The sequence below is a fragment of the Pongo abelii genome, chromosome 6 (assembly GCF_028885655.2).
Source record: "Pongo abelii isolate AG06213 chromosome 6, NHGRI_mPonAbe1-v2.0_pri, whole genome shotgun sequence".
NCBI classification, from domain to species: domain Eukaryota; kingdom Metazoa; phylum Chordata; class Mammalia; order Primates; family Hominidae; genus Pongo; species Pongo abelii.
The window spans coordinates 105,069,129-105,084,983 of NC_071991.2; the positions used below are offsets into that span (position 1 = coordinate 105,069,129).

The 15,855-nt window shown below is 42.4% G+C and overlaps 1 protein-coding gene across 1 annotated transcript in view; it reads right to left on the reverse strand.

The window, feature by feature from the left end:
• LAMB4 (laminin subunit beta 4) overlaps positions 1-15,855 on the reverse strand; it is a 99,578-nt gene that overhangs the window by 34,938 nt on the left and 48,785 nt on the right. Inside the window, exons 17-22 of the mRNA XM_024249888.3 lie at positions 11,072-11,249; positions 9,377-9,520; positions 7,733-7,964; positions 7,128-7,285; positions 5,136-5,360; positions 4,150-4,370 (exon numbers count right to left, since the gene is read on the reverse strand). Coding sequence (XP_024105656.2) covers positions 4,150-4,370; positions 5,136-5,360; positions 7,128-7,285; positions 7,733-7,964; positions 9,377-9,520; positions 11,072-11,249 — 1,158 coding nt within the window. The remainder of the gene's footprint in view (positions 1-4,149; positions 4,371-5,135; positions 5,361-7,127; positions 7,286-7,732; positions 7,965-9,376; positions 9,521-11,071; positions 11,250-15,855) is intronic.

Here is a 15,855-nt window from a genome sequence, read left to right on the forward strand (position 1 = left end):
TGACTGGATCTGCCACTTTTCTTTTCTTTTTTTCTTTTTTCTTTTTTTTTTTGAGACGGAGTCTCGCTCTGTTGCCCAGGCTGGAGGGCAGTGGTGCAATCTCAGCTCACTGCAACCTCTGCCTCCCAGGTTCAAGTGATTACTCCCATCTCAACCTCCCAAGTAGCTGGGACTACAGGCATGAACCACCACACCCAGCAATTTTTTGTATTTTTAATACAGATGAGGTTTCACCATGTTGGCCAGGCTGGTCTCAAACTCCTGACCTCAAGTGACACACCTGCCTCAGCCTCCCAAAGTGCTGGGATTACAGGTGTGGGCCACCACACCTGGCCTGGATCTGCCAAGTTTCAATATCTTTGCAGTTCCTGCCAGCTTCTGCTCAAATATAAGGAGTTAGGTGGTGCTTGTTGCCCCGAGGCCTGTCGTACTGCTGATTGACCCAATTGTTGGGCAGTGCTTTCTTATACCGAAGTAGAATCTCCCACTTTTTTTTTTTTGAGATGGAGTCTTGCTCAGTCGCCCAGGCTGGAGTGCAGTGGCGCGATCTCCGCTCACTGCAAGCTCCGCTTCCCGGGTTCATGCTATTCTCCTGCCTCAGCCTCCCCAGTAGCTGGGACTACAGGTGCCCACCACCACGCCTGGCTAATTTTTTGTATTTTTAGTAGAGACGGGGTTGAATCTGCCACCTTTTAACTTGTTCCCATTGTTCTGTGTCCTTACGAAATTTCACAAACCAGTTTGCAATTGCCTCTTTCCCCTTACAGTCCTTCTCCCAACTAGAGATGGCCATTCCAACCTGCCTTGGCTTCTTTTCTTCAGGCCCATCACCCCTAATTCCCTCTAGCCTTCATCACAGAATAGCATAGTTCTGTCCATTATCTTGGTTGTCTCCCTTTGGGCACATACTAGTCTGTCAGTATAATGTTTAAAATATGGTGCTCAGAAATGACAACAATGCTCCTGGAACCACCAGGCCAGTAGAGCAGATAATGGGACAGTAACTACCCTCAACCTGGGCACAGCACCCCCCTACTCCAGCCTGTCCAGGCGTCGCTTCTTTGGCAGCCCTGCCACGCTGCTGGCTCACTGGAAGCCTGCACGCAATGAAAATCCTCAGATTTTTCTCACAAGAGCTGGTGCCAAGTTATTACTCCCACCCCATATTTATGCAAGGGATTTTAAAAACCCAATTGCAAAACTTTACTTTTACCCTGTTAACATTTCATCTCCTTGTTTCCAGCCTGCATGACAGCCTATTGGGGTATCTTGTTCTGTCTTTATCATATTAGCTTACGGCTTTATAATATCCGCAAATTTGAGAAGCATGTTTCTCCAACTCCATCTAAAGTGTTGATGAAAATATTGGATGGCACATTTGGATCTCTCTGTGGGAATGTACCAGGAGCCACCTCTTGGCTAACATAGAGACATCTATCAGTAGTTGTTTAAACAGGTGGGAATCTAAATGTCCACATGTCTTCCCTGTACTCCAGTGAACATGTTTCTTGATTGTAGAGACCAGTGTTCCCCCATGGGATCCCCTATGCACCAAATAACCCAAAGGACCCTTGTCATGAGGGGCTTCCTGGTTAAACCAATACCATCTAACTTTCAGCTTCATAGGCTACCTTGGAACTGTGGTCTTTGTTGAATGCTGCTACAAACATGCTTCCCAAAAGGTCTAAGAAACTTGCCACATAGTGTTGTCTTGAGCACCAGGAGTCCCTCTAGTATTGGGAAGCCAGGTGGTCACGTGGAGATCTACCACTTTATTCCGTGGTTGGTGGCTGCAGGTGTGGGGAGTGAAGGGGAGCTTATAAAACAGGCATGGCCGTCCAGTGTCCAGATCTTGGTTTCTAATGCCATTCTCTAGTAAAGGAATCAGTGCTCCCTAGATAAATAGCTGATTCTAGGACTGGGGCAGAGAATACACAAGATGAGCCTGAAACGTTTTGCAGCGCCAGAAAGTAGGAATGCTTTTAAAAACTCTACAGTATTGGCCTATGTCAAAGGGACACAGGAGCTACTGAGAAATCTTCTAGTGACCAAAGCTGGAACAATTTGAACCACAAAATAAAGTAGTGTTGGACTATCCCCAAAAGTATAAACATCCATGAGTCCATGCTGATATAAATAAATGGTCGAATGAATGGATAAACGTAAGACAACAGACAAATCTCCAGTGCAGAAGAATTTCAATGATTCGTGGAGACACTCTGTCCTCGAGGAGGAAGTGCATAGCTCCCTACTCCTTAAGTAGGTTGTACATAGTGACTTCCTTCCATAGAGCACAGTAGAAAAAGGAGGAAAAAGAGCAACTTGATGATATAACAATCTGACAAACACTGCTTCAGCCAGGTGACCAAGATTCACATTAACAGTGATAAGTCGTGTTAATAATATGTGCCCTTGATAGGATGTGATGAGAGTGGCACTTGACTTCTCTGGTGTTTTTGGAACCTATAAACCCAGTCTAATCATGAGAAGAATATCAGATCAATTTGAATTGAGGGACATTCTACAAAATAAGGAAGGCCTGAGAAACTATTGTAGCCAAGAGGAGCCTAAGAAATAAGATGACTAAATATAATGTGTTCTGAATGGACTCCTGGAACAGAAAAAGGACATTAGGTAAAAGTTAAGGAAATCTGACTAAATTTGTTGGCAATAATGTGTCAATATTCATTCATAGTGACAAATGTTATTAAATTAATATAAGGTGTTAATAATAGAAGAAACTAGGTATAGGGTTTATTTTCTCTGTTCTATCTTTACAACTTCACAAATATATTCTAAAATAAAAAGCTTATTTTTAAAAGGTATGTTGTGGGGGCTGGGCGTCGTGGCTCACGCCTGTAATCCCAGCACTCTGAGAGGCTGAGGTGGGCGGATCACTTGCGATCAGGAGTTTGAAACCAGCCTGGCCAACATGGTGAAACCCTGTCTCTACTAAGAATACAAAAATTAGCTGGGTGTGGTGGTGGGCGCCTGTAATCCCATCTACTCAAGAGGCTGAGGCAGGAGAATCGCTTGAACCCAGGAGGAAGAGGTTGCAGTGAGCCAAGATCGTGCCACTGCATTCAGGCCTGGGCGACAGAGCAAGACTCTTGTCTCAAAAAAAAAAAAAAAAAAAGATATGGTGTTTGTGTGTGTTGGTGGATGAGGATTGAGAGAAAGAAAAAGAAGAGAAGGAAAAACACATTCTCCATATAAGAACTACCTTCAAAAGATTTGACCTTTGAATAATAGGTTGAATAGTGGAGCTGAAATTGGAGGTGAGCCATGCTTACTAATTGGAGACTCCAGTTTCTTAAATTCGCATTTTCATTCCAATTAAATCCTGATCCCTATATTGTGAATTTGGCTTTTTCTAACACTTCCTGTCATTGTTTTTACCCTTTCCCCCGCAAACTCTATTAATGTGAAAATTGTTTCAAAGAATAGATTAAGCCAAAAGACAAAAACCAAAACAACCACCAAAAAAAAGAAGCATGTTATTAACAAATAGGTTTTTTCCCACAAGTAATGTTATCCTCATTAAAAATTCTGTGCTCACTGGTTTATTGACTGAAAAATCACACATGCATCTATCTATGTAGTATTAGTTGTATATAAAACATTGAAGATTTTCTCCTGGTACACATGCCTACATTCTTAAGATATGATTGATGCCAGTCTGGAAGTCAAGAAGACTTCTTATTTTACCCATATGTAAAGCAATTGGTGAGCAATAGGAAACAACAGTTCAGTTTTTTAAATGGACTTGTGGGTTTTGAAGGTATCTGTTTATTTTCATTCTGATTAATAATCTCCTCTGATTAACTATTTCTTAGGTCTTCCCTATGGTTACATGTATGAAATAGTGAAAGGTGAGGTTGATGTCTGTGTTTCACTGTGTATGAATTCTGACTTCCTCAGTTACAGAGGGAAAACTGAAGTAGGTGAAGCTGAACTTTGAGATGCTCATTCTCTTTTTTTGGTTTTCATTCCTTAATAGAGGCTGACTCCTTCCCCTGTAAGGCCAATACTGTTTAAATGCACTAATTAACAACAGTACATAAAAGAAACTTTCTTTACACATTTAGAAACTATGTCTCACTATCAATGCTCACTTTGAGTGCACTAGTAAGTTTTAAAGTATCTTGCCTGGTCACAGTGGCTACTTTGAGAGGTCCTAGGGTCACAGTCACATGACTGACATCCTCTGCCAGGGACTAGATTCCAGTATCCATCAGCACAACGGTCACAGGCCAGTCCTGTGACATTCGGCAGACAAGGACAAGCACCAGTGACAGGGTCACAGAGGCAAGCTCCCCCACCAGGGGGACACTCCATGGGACTCACGCCGGAAGCATGGCAGGAGCATCCTGGGATGATAAAACCATCATCAGAGGTAAATTCAATGATAAATGTGGCATTTAGCAAACCATACAAACAGCGTTTTAGACCTGGATGTATCATTTCTCCAAGGGGCTCAAAGAACAAACACCTTATAATGGTAAAGAATTTACCAAAGAATCTAAGTAGGTTGAACCCATTTAATGGTTTCTGATCTCCCCAAATGGCAAGTTCATGTGGTCAAACTTGTGCCAAGAGCTCACAGTTAGGATGACTAAGTCTCATTTTTCCCTCATGTCACTCACCAAAGTTCCATTTATTTAAATTACTTGAAAACAATGGTTTACTTATACATTACAGTCACATGATGAGTTTGTTATAATGCAGATTCCTGGGCCTCACTCCCAGAGATTCCGACTCAGTAGGTCTGAAGTACAGCCTAGGAATTTGCATATTAGTACACCTCACCTCCCCACTGCTCTGGCACAGGTGAACTGCGGACTAAACTCTGAGAAACAATGCTTTGAATCCACTAGGACAGGTATTTCAGGCAACAGACACAAAAGGCAAACTAATAACACCAGTGAGAACATTGTGGCTGCATCTGAGAATACCAGTGGTTGCATTGCACTAATTTCTGTTGATGAGTTCCGTACAACAGCCCTGTCACCTAGTGGGTGCTGCTTTTGCCTACTGGGACTGGCCTAACTGAAATGAGCATGGGAGAGCTGACAACACACTTATGAGCTGTCACTCAGCTGACACATTTCCCCCCGGGAGTTTTGCAGACTTACTTCTGCAGGTCTGATTGAGGGCTGATCCATAGTGACCTGGTTTGCAGAGCTGGCAGTTTGCGCCCTGAGTGTTGTGCAAACATCGAAGGCACTCCCCTGTTACCCGGCTGCAGGACTCTGGATCGGTTACATCTATGTTGTTGTTGCAGGCGCATGGTCGGCAAGGTGCTCCTGAAATTCTTGGATTTCCATAGAAACCAGTAGAGCATTCTCCACACTGAGTACCTGAAAGAAAGTGGGAGGAAAAGGAATGGGGTGAGGTATCAGTGTTGGGAGAGAGGAAGAGATCGACGTTGTAAATAGAAAATTATTGGGCTCCTCTAGGAATAATGAGAAATCACACATTCGGGGTGAATAAGGAAAAGTGTTCTAAGTGAAACAAAACCTTCGTTTTCATTATTATTCATTTAAAGAATAAAATGATTATTCGGCTCTCAAAAGTGTTTGGTGGAGAATGGATTCCAGGCTTTCTTCAAATACCATGGAGCTGTGGGCACAGGATTTCTAGATCCTTATATAATCAGCATCACACTAGCGTGCCCCAGGACCCAAGACTAATCTCAGCCCTGGTCTCCTGGGGCAACCCACTCTCATTTGATCCTAGAGGTGAACTAAGGTGAAAATAAAGCAGGCCTGAAGGGAAAGTCCCAAACAGCAACAGCTGTCACTTCTAGAAGTGAAGATGAGCAAGAGCAGTTTTCATGACATATGAGCCCTTGAGGGTGTTTCTGTTAAGCAGTCTGGAGGAACCACCTTTCTCTCTAACACTCTTTACCCTTGCAACCATGAGATGACTGCAGATTTTTAGGTGCCTGAACTGTGGCTCCACTCTCCACATTTTGGTTCATCCCACTTGGAAATGTTCATTTAGCCCAAACATGGTCTCAGTTCTTAAAAATGACCAAACACACCAAACCGTGCATGGAAAAGAGGCTGCAAGGGAAGAGGTGAGAATTAACTGTTAACCTTAGATGTAACAAATGAGGGGAAAATCAGGCATGTAATTTATCATGATGGTAATTATCATTAGTATTGCCATATGTTCTACATATCATTAAATCAAATAGACTTCATAAGTTATCTTCTTATTTTCAGTAAACATTCACACTCATGTTTCATGTTTAAATACCTTTTTTTTTTTTTTTTTAATTTAGAGACAGGGTCTTGCTCTGTTGCATAGGCCCCAGGCTGGAGTGTCGTGGCATAATAAGAGCTCACTGTAGCCATGAACTCCTGGGCTCAAGCGATCCTCTTGCCTCAGCCTCCCCAGTACCTAGGGCTACAGATGCAATCCATCATGCCTAGCTAATTTTTAAGATTTCTTTGTGGAGACAGGGTCTTGCTTTGCGGCCCAGACTGGTCTTGGATTCCTGGCCTCAAGTAATCCTCCCTTACCCACTTCCCGGCCTTCCAAAGTACTGGGATTACAGGTGTGAGCCACTGTGCCTAGCCCTCTTAAAGTCTTTAAAATAAAATTTTTAATTGAGCAAGAGATACATGTTTTGAATTAAGACTTATGTGATGGCTGTAGAATGCCCAAATATTGCTTCAAGATACCTGAAAAAATTAGTAATGTCTGTGAAATATCAAATTGAATATTTGAAATTATGCAAAGAAAGCATTTGACTAATTCCATTTATTTTTTAGTTGCTTGTTATATATAATATATATGCTACTTTATCACATTTATATCTTACTTAACGTGATAATTTTATTTTAAATAAATTGATTTGGTCTCATTTGGTCAATCAGTTTTCTAGAACATTATTTGCAAACAATTATAGCTCAGTGGCTGATGAGTTTTAATTGTCATTGGTTTGTGAATCATTCAAATTCTTTGTTCAATAAAGCAGCAAATTATCACATTGTGTCTTCTTACCATTTCTGCACCACACATTTGTCCAAGACAGATAAGTCATGAATATATGATCATTTTATAGATTACAGTGTGGGATAAAGAGAAAACATTGCATCAAGCACTATATCGCATACCCGTATAACCTTGAAGACAATTGCAGATTACATCTGAGCTCCACAGATTCTGATAACAGGAATGGGCAAAATACTGATTGCTTGAGGGATCATCTGGACACAGGCAAGGACGACAGGGCTGTCCTGAAGAAGGATTTCCATAGTAACCATCAATACACCTGTCAAGCAATTTCCTTTCACCAAAATGTTTCCAGGAAAAGATCACATGTTAGCCAATGAGGGTTTGCTATGCTTTAAAACAGTGCAACTCTGAAAACTGAATATTTTAGAAGATGTTCATTTGCTCTGCAAAACGACTTTTGGTTTTATATCAAAAGTCTCAACGTATGGTCAATTAAATTCTATGTAATAGCACTCGATTTACATGTCGTATTTGAGGAACATAGAAAGTAACATGCCAGACAAATGTGTGTTATTGATTTAATCCAGCATTTTCTGGCTGGTAAGATGATTTTGAAGGGTGAGAAAACAATGATCTCCCCCACCTATAACAGTCCTCCCTCCCACACTTAAATATTGTTGAGTCTCTACTCAATGGATCTCCATTAGGAGATTGGAACAAAGTGTCAAAGACCTAAAAATTAAAGAGCAAATGAATTCCATACCTTTCACAGTTTCTGCCAGTTGTAAAGCCTCCACAATTGAAGCATGACCCTGTCTCAGGATCACAAAGTTCAGCAAACCCATTACAAGGGCAAGGGCGGCAGCTGGGAAATCCAAAGTAGCCTGCCAGGCAGCGATCACAGCGGCGGCCAGACACCTCTCCATGGCAGGGGCACTGTCCTGTTACTTGGTCACATACAGTGTCCTTTGATCCTTGAGGATGGCAGTGACATGCTGGATAAAGCAAAGAGAAGTATGCTGGGGCAGGGATGAGTGGTGTGTGGTGGTGAGAGTTACAGTTCTGGTGTCGCATTTCCTGTCCTAATCCCGGTGAACCAAGTAAGCCTGTAACGTGCTTAGGACACAGCATATAATGAGTTCCAGGTAAACGTTAAATAACAATTCACTGAGTCACTGGATAAACAGTATGTTGCGAACAATTGGGTCTTATGAACTTTTGTTGTTTATACAGAGAAACCAAACAAGTAACATGTTTTTAACGACTTAAACTTCCATATATCTTAGGTATATTAATATAACCTCTAGTATTAATATTTTAGTACTAATATAGTATATATAAATACTATACTAAAATAATGGTATAGTATTAATATAACCTCTAGATTATAAACCATGTAAGAGCCCATCTTAACATGTCAGAGTTTTCCTTTTCCTAGACAAGATGGAAGAGGCCCAATCTTTTTCTGATAAATTGTTGAATCCCTTGAGCCAATCTTCCTGTGCCAAAATATGATGCCAGTTTATTTGATAGGGTGGCGCATGGAAGAAATGTTTGTTCCTTTGTCTAGATCCCTCTGTGTATCTCAGGCATTTTGTAACTTTTTTTAAAAAAAAAGAAGAGAAAAGAAAGCAATGATGGGTCCAATGATGGGCTGGGTAGGTGGCCATGCCTAAGCAATGCCCAGGAAGGGGAACCATCTCTCTGGATTATGACTGAAAAGATATGTTTCCCTACTTGGAAAGGAAATTAACCTCCCTGTAGGTTTTCATGGTTCCTAAGGTAGGAATCTGAGGGAACTAATGATTTACACTGTGAAGAGAGAACTATATACCTGAACATATTAGCCATGAGAGCTGGATTATCAGCTGTGGATGAAGCCCCATCTAAAACCTTATCAATGGGTGATTTATAAAATGAGTTACAAGGCTGTTTGCAAACCTCGCATCAGAAAGGGTGATACCTTCATTGGGAGAAGTCTTGTCTGTGGTGACAGCATTGTCCCTTTCTTGACTCCCCAATCTTATTATTGTTTTAGCTTTTCCAGCCACTGGGCTTGTGAGCTAGATCCTCAAGCTGGCTTTGCCAGCTCCCTTCATGGTGTTCCACATTTTACCTGAACTACCAACCATTTGATACAGACTGCAAACTTCCAGAGGCATGGACTATGCCTTGTTCATTACTCTTGGTTCCTAATGCGGCTCTGCCTACAGTCAGGGCCCATTGATGAATGGATGAATGAAGTGTAGCAAAAAAATGTTCAGTGTATTTTATCTACATAGATAGTCTGAATAATGTAGTCAGGTTTCCAATCTCCTCCCCTTAAAAACTCCCCCCATGACTTTGCCTGCTGTCAAAATGTCAAGACTGTGAGCAAGTGTTTCCCGTTGTGTGTTTTGCTACGTACGGTGACAGCCATGATGCCCCAAATCATAGCTTCCAGTTGAGCACCTGTCACAGCAGCGCCCGACCACAAGAGGTTTACACTGGCACTGGCCTCCAAGTCGGCTGCAGCTGGATCCGACTGAGCCCTGGGGGTGACACTTGCAGGCTGCAAGGAACAATGGAAGGGAGGTAGAAATTAATGAAGAGGCAGAGAAGCACCTCACCTTGTTAGTAGCTATAGTTCACCTCTCCCTCATTTAAGACCTCTTTAATACTCAACTCCCTCATCTGTTGAATAGGGTTAATATAGAATCTGCCTTGTGGGATTATTGAATGGATAAAAGGAAATAAGTTCTGCGAAGTAGTTAGAATAGTGCTGGTACATAGGGTGCTCAATAAACATTACTTAACAAGTTAACAGACTTAAAATTGGTTTTAAACAATTATTCTAATATAATTAATACTATTGGCGTTCTTAATACTTCAATTCCTGATGTTCTACATTGGTGCTGAATTATACCTACTACTTTATTTATTTTTTAGAGACGAGGTCTCACTCTGTTACTGAGGCTGGAGTGGTGTGATCACAGCTCACTGCAGCCTTGAATTCCTAGGCTTAAGCAATCCTCCTGCCTCAGCATCCCAAGTAGCTAGGGCTACAGGTGTCTGCCACCATACCCCTTACTAGTGGTTTTTTTTTTGTTTTTTTTTTTCTGAGACAGTCTCGTTCTATGGCCCAGGGTGGAGTGCAGTAGCGTGATCTTGGCTCACTGCAACCTCCGCCTTCCCAGTTCAAGTGATTTTCATGCCTCAGCTTCCCGAGTAGCTGGGATTACAGTCACACGCCAACACACCTGGCTAATTTTTGTATTTTTAGTAGAGATGGTGTTTCACCATTTTGGCCAGGCTGGTCTCAAACTCCTGACCTCAAGCAATCCACCTGCCTCAGCCTCCCAAAGTGCTGGGATTACAGGTGTGAACCACCATGCCCGGCCCCCCTTACTAGTTTTTTATTTCCCTCTACTCCATATATTTCATGAGATGGTGGGTACCCTGAACTCATAGCTCTGTCCTAATAGAAAAAGCATTTGCCTAACATTCAGGAAGCCTCAGCTCTCATTGTGGCTGTCACTCGACAGCCATGCTTCTCAACTGAAGGATGATTTTGTTCCTTAGGTGACATTTGATACAGTTTGGAGACATTTTTGGATGTCACAACTAGGGGAGGGCAGTACCGGTATAAGATCTGTAGGGCTGCTGCTAAACAGCTGATAGTGCATAGGGCAGGTCCCTGCAGCAAAGAATTATCCAGCTGAAAATTTCAGTAGTGCTGAGGGAGAAAAACCCTTCCATAGCTAAATGAAATGGGCAAGTTACATACAGATTTTGGGCCCCAATATGCTCATTTATTAAATGAATATTTTGGGATGAAAGATGTCTGGAGTTCCTTCCAGCCCTAGAATTCCAAATGAATATTTTAGGATCATTGTTCCAGCCATCTAGCCTATAAATGCTGCTGCAAAGTTCCTCTTTTATACACTCAGTGTACTGTGCATTATGATTCCAACACATCAGCAGACCACTCTGTGTATCTAACCATTGAGTGATGGGTATTTTGGTTGTTGTTTGGAGCGGATGCTAACATAAATTGATTTGCTCCAAAAAGCATTTGTATGGATGTCAGTGCTTCAGTAGAGCCCATTAAACAGATACTTACCCACAGCCCCATCATGCAGCTTGGCAGACATGCTGATGATCAGCCTTTCACAGGCACCCAGGAGCACTTGAGGTCCCATTGCTGAGGCAATTTCAACACAGTTGTGAAGCTGATACTCATCTAAGTCCTGCTTGCTGCAGAAATTCTCCAATGAATTGATTTGGGGAATAAGGCCAAGCTTTTGAAAGAATGCAAAAAGACTTAACATTCAAACTATCTGCTGTGTAAGATTCTACTTATATATAAAAAAATTAGATCTATGAAAATAATGGTTCGAAGAAGACTCAACCCAATCCTTTAAACTGGTTAGGACTGAAGACTTTAAAGATTTTCAATTTATTTAAGAAATCTTTGAATATTTATATTTCTGGACTTGTGGCAAAGAAAAAAAAGCCTTTATCTTTTTACTGTCATATTTTTTACTTGCTAATACGTTTGTCTAGATTTGAAAGAGTAATAACATCAGGTTGGTCATTTTGAACAACTGGTGTTAAAAGCAGCAGTGAAAATGGGTTTTAATTCAGCAGGTAAGGTCTGGAGACTAAACCTGTGCAGATACATCTCCTCGTCTTCTTTTTGCTTTATCTGTCCTGAAACCAGTTTTCATAGCCCTTTACTTCAACCCTCTTCAGTCTTTCCCTAATTGTCCTTTGACACACCCAGCTGGTGGCATCACAACCCTAGGTGACCAGAGCTGATGCTTGAACAACACAGGTTTGAACTGCACGGGTCCCTTCTATGTGGATTTTCTTCCACCTGCACTACTCCAAGACAGCAAGGCCAAGCCCTCCTCTTCCTCCTCCTCCTCAGCCCACTCAGCGTGAAGATGAAGAGGATGAAGACCTTTGTGATGATCCACTTCCACTTAATGAATATAAACATATTTTCTCTTCCTTGTATTTTCTTAATAACATATTCTTTTCTCTGGCTTACTTTATTGTAGGATATAGTATATCCTACATATACAAAATATATATTAATTGGCTGTACATTATTGGTAAGGCTTTCAGTCAACAGTGGGTGATTAGTAGTTAAGTTTTTGGGGAGTAAAAAAATCATATGTAGGTTTTTGACTGCATGGGGGGGGGTTGACACCCCTAACCCCCGAATTGTTCAAAAGTCAACTGTATTTACCAGTGTCTCCTCTTTCTGCTGTACTCTAAGCATATGTTGTTACCTCCTTACTACACAGAGGAAATAGACCCCAGCAAAAGGCCTGGAGCTTCCTACTACCTGCCTCCCAAATTCCAGGCTCTCGAGTCTTACCACCCATCTGGAACATTTAGTGCTCAAGAAGGAAGAGGTATTGGGAGTGGAAGAAGTGTCCCATTGGTAACTCCTCTAACCTCACAAAACTCTTCTGCACATTATTTTTGCTTGCTTTGCTCTCTTCCTCTCAACTCACATTTAAATGTGCTCAAGTCTCTCCCATCTGTAAAATCACCTCCTCAATCATACATATTCCTCTTGCCACTGCCCCTGTCTCTGCCTTTTGACTCCTTGATAGCCAAATTTCTTTAAAAAATCATTTCCTTGCCATCACCCCTGCCTCATCTCCCATTCACCCTTCAAGCCAATGCAATACTTCTCCCCTACCCCATCCCTAAATGTTAGAGTTCCTCAGGGTTCTCTCATCAACCCCCTCCTAACTCCACACCTACTTCCTAGGTGATCTTGGCCGCACTGGGCCACCGTCTGAATGGGTGCCAGCATCTGAATTTACATCTCCTGTGTACCTGTCAGTCGTGGGCTCCAGATCTGCACTGATATCTAATGCCTATTAATTGCCCCACAGGCACTGCAAAACAAACATGTCTGAACTCTACTTTCCTTTCTGTGCTTATTCTTGGTAAACAATGCCACTATCTAACAAGCTGCTCAGTGGAGAAAACTAAAGGAGGTCATCTTTGACACCTGCCTCTTTGCTATCAACACTTTTGCCTAACGCACATCCCACACACATCAAATCACAAGCCTGGCCAATTCCTCCTCTTAGATGTGTCTAGGTCGCATTTATGGTTCTTTGTTCCCCTGCCACTTCCCTAATTCAGGCCACCTGGATGATTACAGTGGCAGCCGAACAGATGGCCCAGCGTCCATTCTTGCCACACCCAATCCACTTTCTACACTAAAGTCAGAGTGATCTTTTTAAATGCAGTTTGTCCAGATAATCTCCTTCTTAAAACTTTTCAGTGGCTTCCCATTGCCTCAGGATAAAAATCTGAACTTATTTATTTATTTTTTTTCATTTTGCTATGTTCCTCCTGCTCATCCTCTCAACCCCATGGTCCTCAATATGGGAGGTACTGCCCCTCTAGGGAGCATTTTGGAAATTTGTGGAGGTGGTTTTAGTTGTCACAGCAATAGAGTGATGTTTATTACAGGCATTTAGCAGGTCGCAGTCAGAAACGTGGGACATTCTCACAAAATGGCCCCTACAGCTTTTGCAAGTTCCATCGGATATTCATGAAGGAGAAAACCCTGTGTATAGTTTGAGTTGAGAGCCTAACTCTATGTTTTTTAAACATGTTTACAACACACTTGCTTTCATGGCTATCTCCCCTGCAGTGATTCTACCTATGCGAGAATCTTCCTGCTTCATTGCGTCTTCTGGTGTATTCATGCCTGTACATGTACACATTGAAGTCTGATGATTTATTTATCCATACTTTCCTTTGTATTAATATTAGCATATTACATTGATGTTATTTGGAAGTCATGTGTCCAGATAGGCTATAGCGCCTATGAATTTCATTTCAGGATGGTAAGGAATATTAGAAAATATTTGTAATAAAAATATTATTAAAAGTTAAAAAAGGGGGCATGGGGTTGGGTCGGATGAGGCTGAGAACCACTGCGAGAGTCACACTGAGCTTTTTGGGTCTGTGCCCTGTCACAGTTCCCAGGACCTCTAACCCCATGCTGTCATTGCCTGCTTGTCTGTGTCTCCACTTCAGAGAATAAGAACAGGGGTGGCAGGGATTGCGCATGTCTTGTTTACACCTATGCCTACCACAGTGTCTAATTTGTAGTAGGAGCTTCATAAAAATTTGTTCAGTAAAGAATATTTACAGGTCTACTACTCTATTCTTAAGTTGACATGAAAATGACTCTGTGCTCTCCAAACACAAACCAAGTGGGGAGAGATGAAGAAGAAAGCCAGATGGGCTGGGGTTGGGGATGAGGGTAGCCAACCAGAGATTATTTACAGCTCTTGGTCTGAGCCACTGATAGTTGGCCATTCTGGGAACTGAGAAGATGGACCAGATGACAAGAGTCCCTGTCAGCTATAGGATTTTTTTTTTTATGGAGTCTTGCTCTGCCGCCCAGGCCTGGAGTGCAGTGGCGCGATCTCAGCTCACTGAAACCTCTGCCTCCAGGTTCAAGTGATTCTCCTGTCCCAGCCTCCCCAAGTAGCTGGGACTACAGGCAAACACCACCACACCCAGCTAATTTTTGTATTTTTAGCAGAGACGGGGTTTTGTCATGTTGGCCAGGCTGTTCTCGAACTCCTGATGTCAGGTGATCCACCCACCTCGGCCTCCCAAAGTGCTGGGATTACAGGCATGAGCCACCGCGCCCGGCCAGCTATAGGATTTTGTAATGCCATGACTCACTTCTTCTACCAGAAACTTCTAAGGACTTTATGTTTACCAAGTATATTCCATTCCATGGTTTAAAAAGAAGAATGGCAGTTTTATATTCTAGAATGCCTAATATATTTTTTACTCTAAACACAGTTTTATAAATGCACATACCATGTAATCTGGGTAACTGAAAACAAATTTCAGTGATCTCACAGCGCTTGCCAAACAAGGCATTTGTGCAGAAGGAGCACTGTGGTTAAACAAAGGTTTCCTTTGGTCTTCTTGGTAATGTCCCCTGGTCTTAGATGCAAATGTTAATCTGGCTGCAGAAAAGAATAAACTTGGAAAGGGCTGCATCCCAAGCAGTCAAGTATCTTATCTTCCCAGAGCAACAAAATTGGTGGTATGGCATTAGTCATGTTAGTCTGTAACAATGAAATGTGCAAGGACTTTCTCCTCCTGGACATTTTGGGTCAGAGACCACAGTGCACACTGTAGGTGCCCGCCCTAGGTCGGCCTAGGCAGGCTGGTGTACTCATCCTGTAGTGGGTGTGGCACTGGCTCCTTAAGGCTCATAGCTGTTCCCTTCTTCAGAAAACTGCACTCAGCCAACTGGTCCAGGGGTTTATGCACTCACAGTGGGGCGGGTGGTGGTGGTGGTGGTGGTGAACCTGTAGCCGAGCATTTATAAGGCACCCCTTTGCCTCCAGGGAGGTTCAACTGGGTGGTGCAATCCAGGCTCCAGAGCTCCAGGTGGCATCAGCCTGAGGCCACACTTCCATGGAGACCACATCCTTGCTTGGTTCCTTCCCCTGTCCTCCCCTATTTTGCTCACTCCTCTCCTCTCAGGAACACACCCTCAATAAATCACATCCACCTGAGTCCCTGTCTCAGCTTCTGCTTTAGGGAATCTGACCTAAAGCAGGTCTGGGCCTCTTCCAAGATTTCTGACAGTTACCAATTATGGGTTATTCTCTTAACTTTTATTCATACTTCAGGTTTTCCATAGCTATATGTAAGAGAATGATCAATTGAAAACTAATCAAATACAATATTTTATTTTATTTTATTTGTTTTTTTGAGACAGAGTCTTGCTCTGTCACCCAGGCTGGATTGTAGTGGCATGATCTTGTCTCACCGCAACCTCTGCCTCCCAGGTGCAAGCGATTCTTGTGTCTCAGCCTCCTGAGTAGCTGG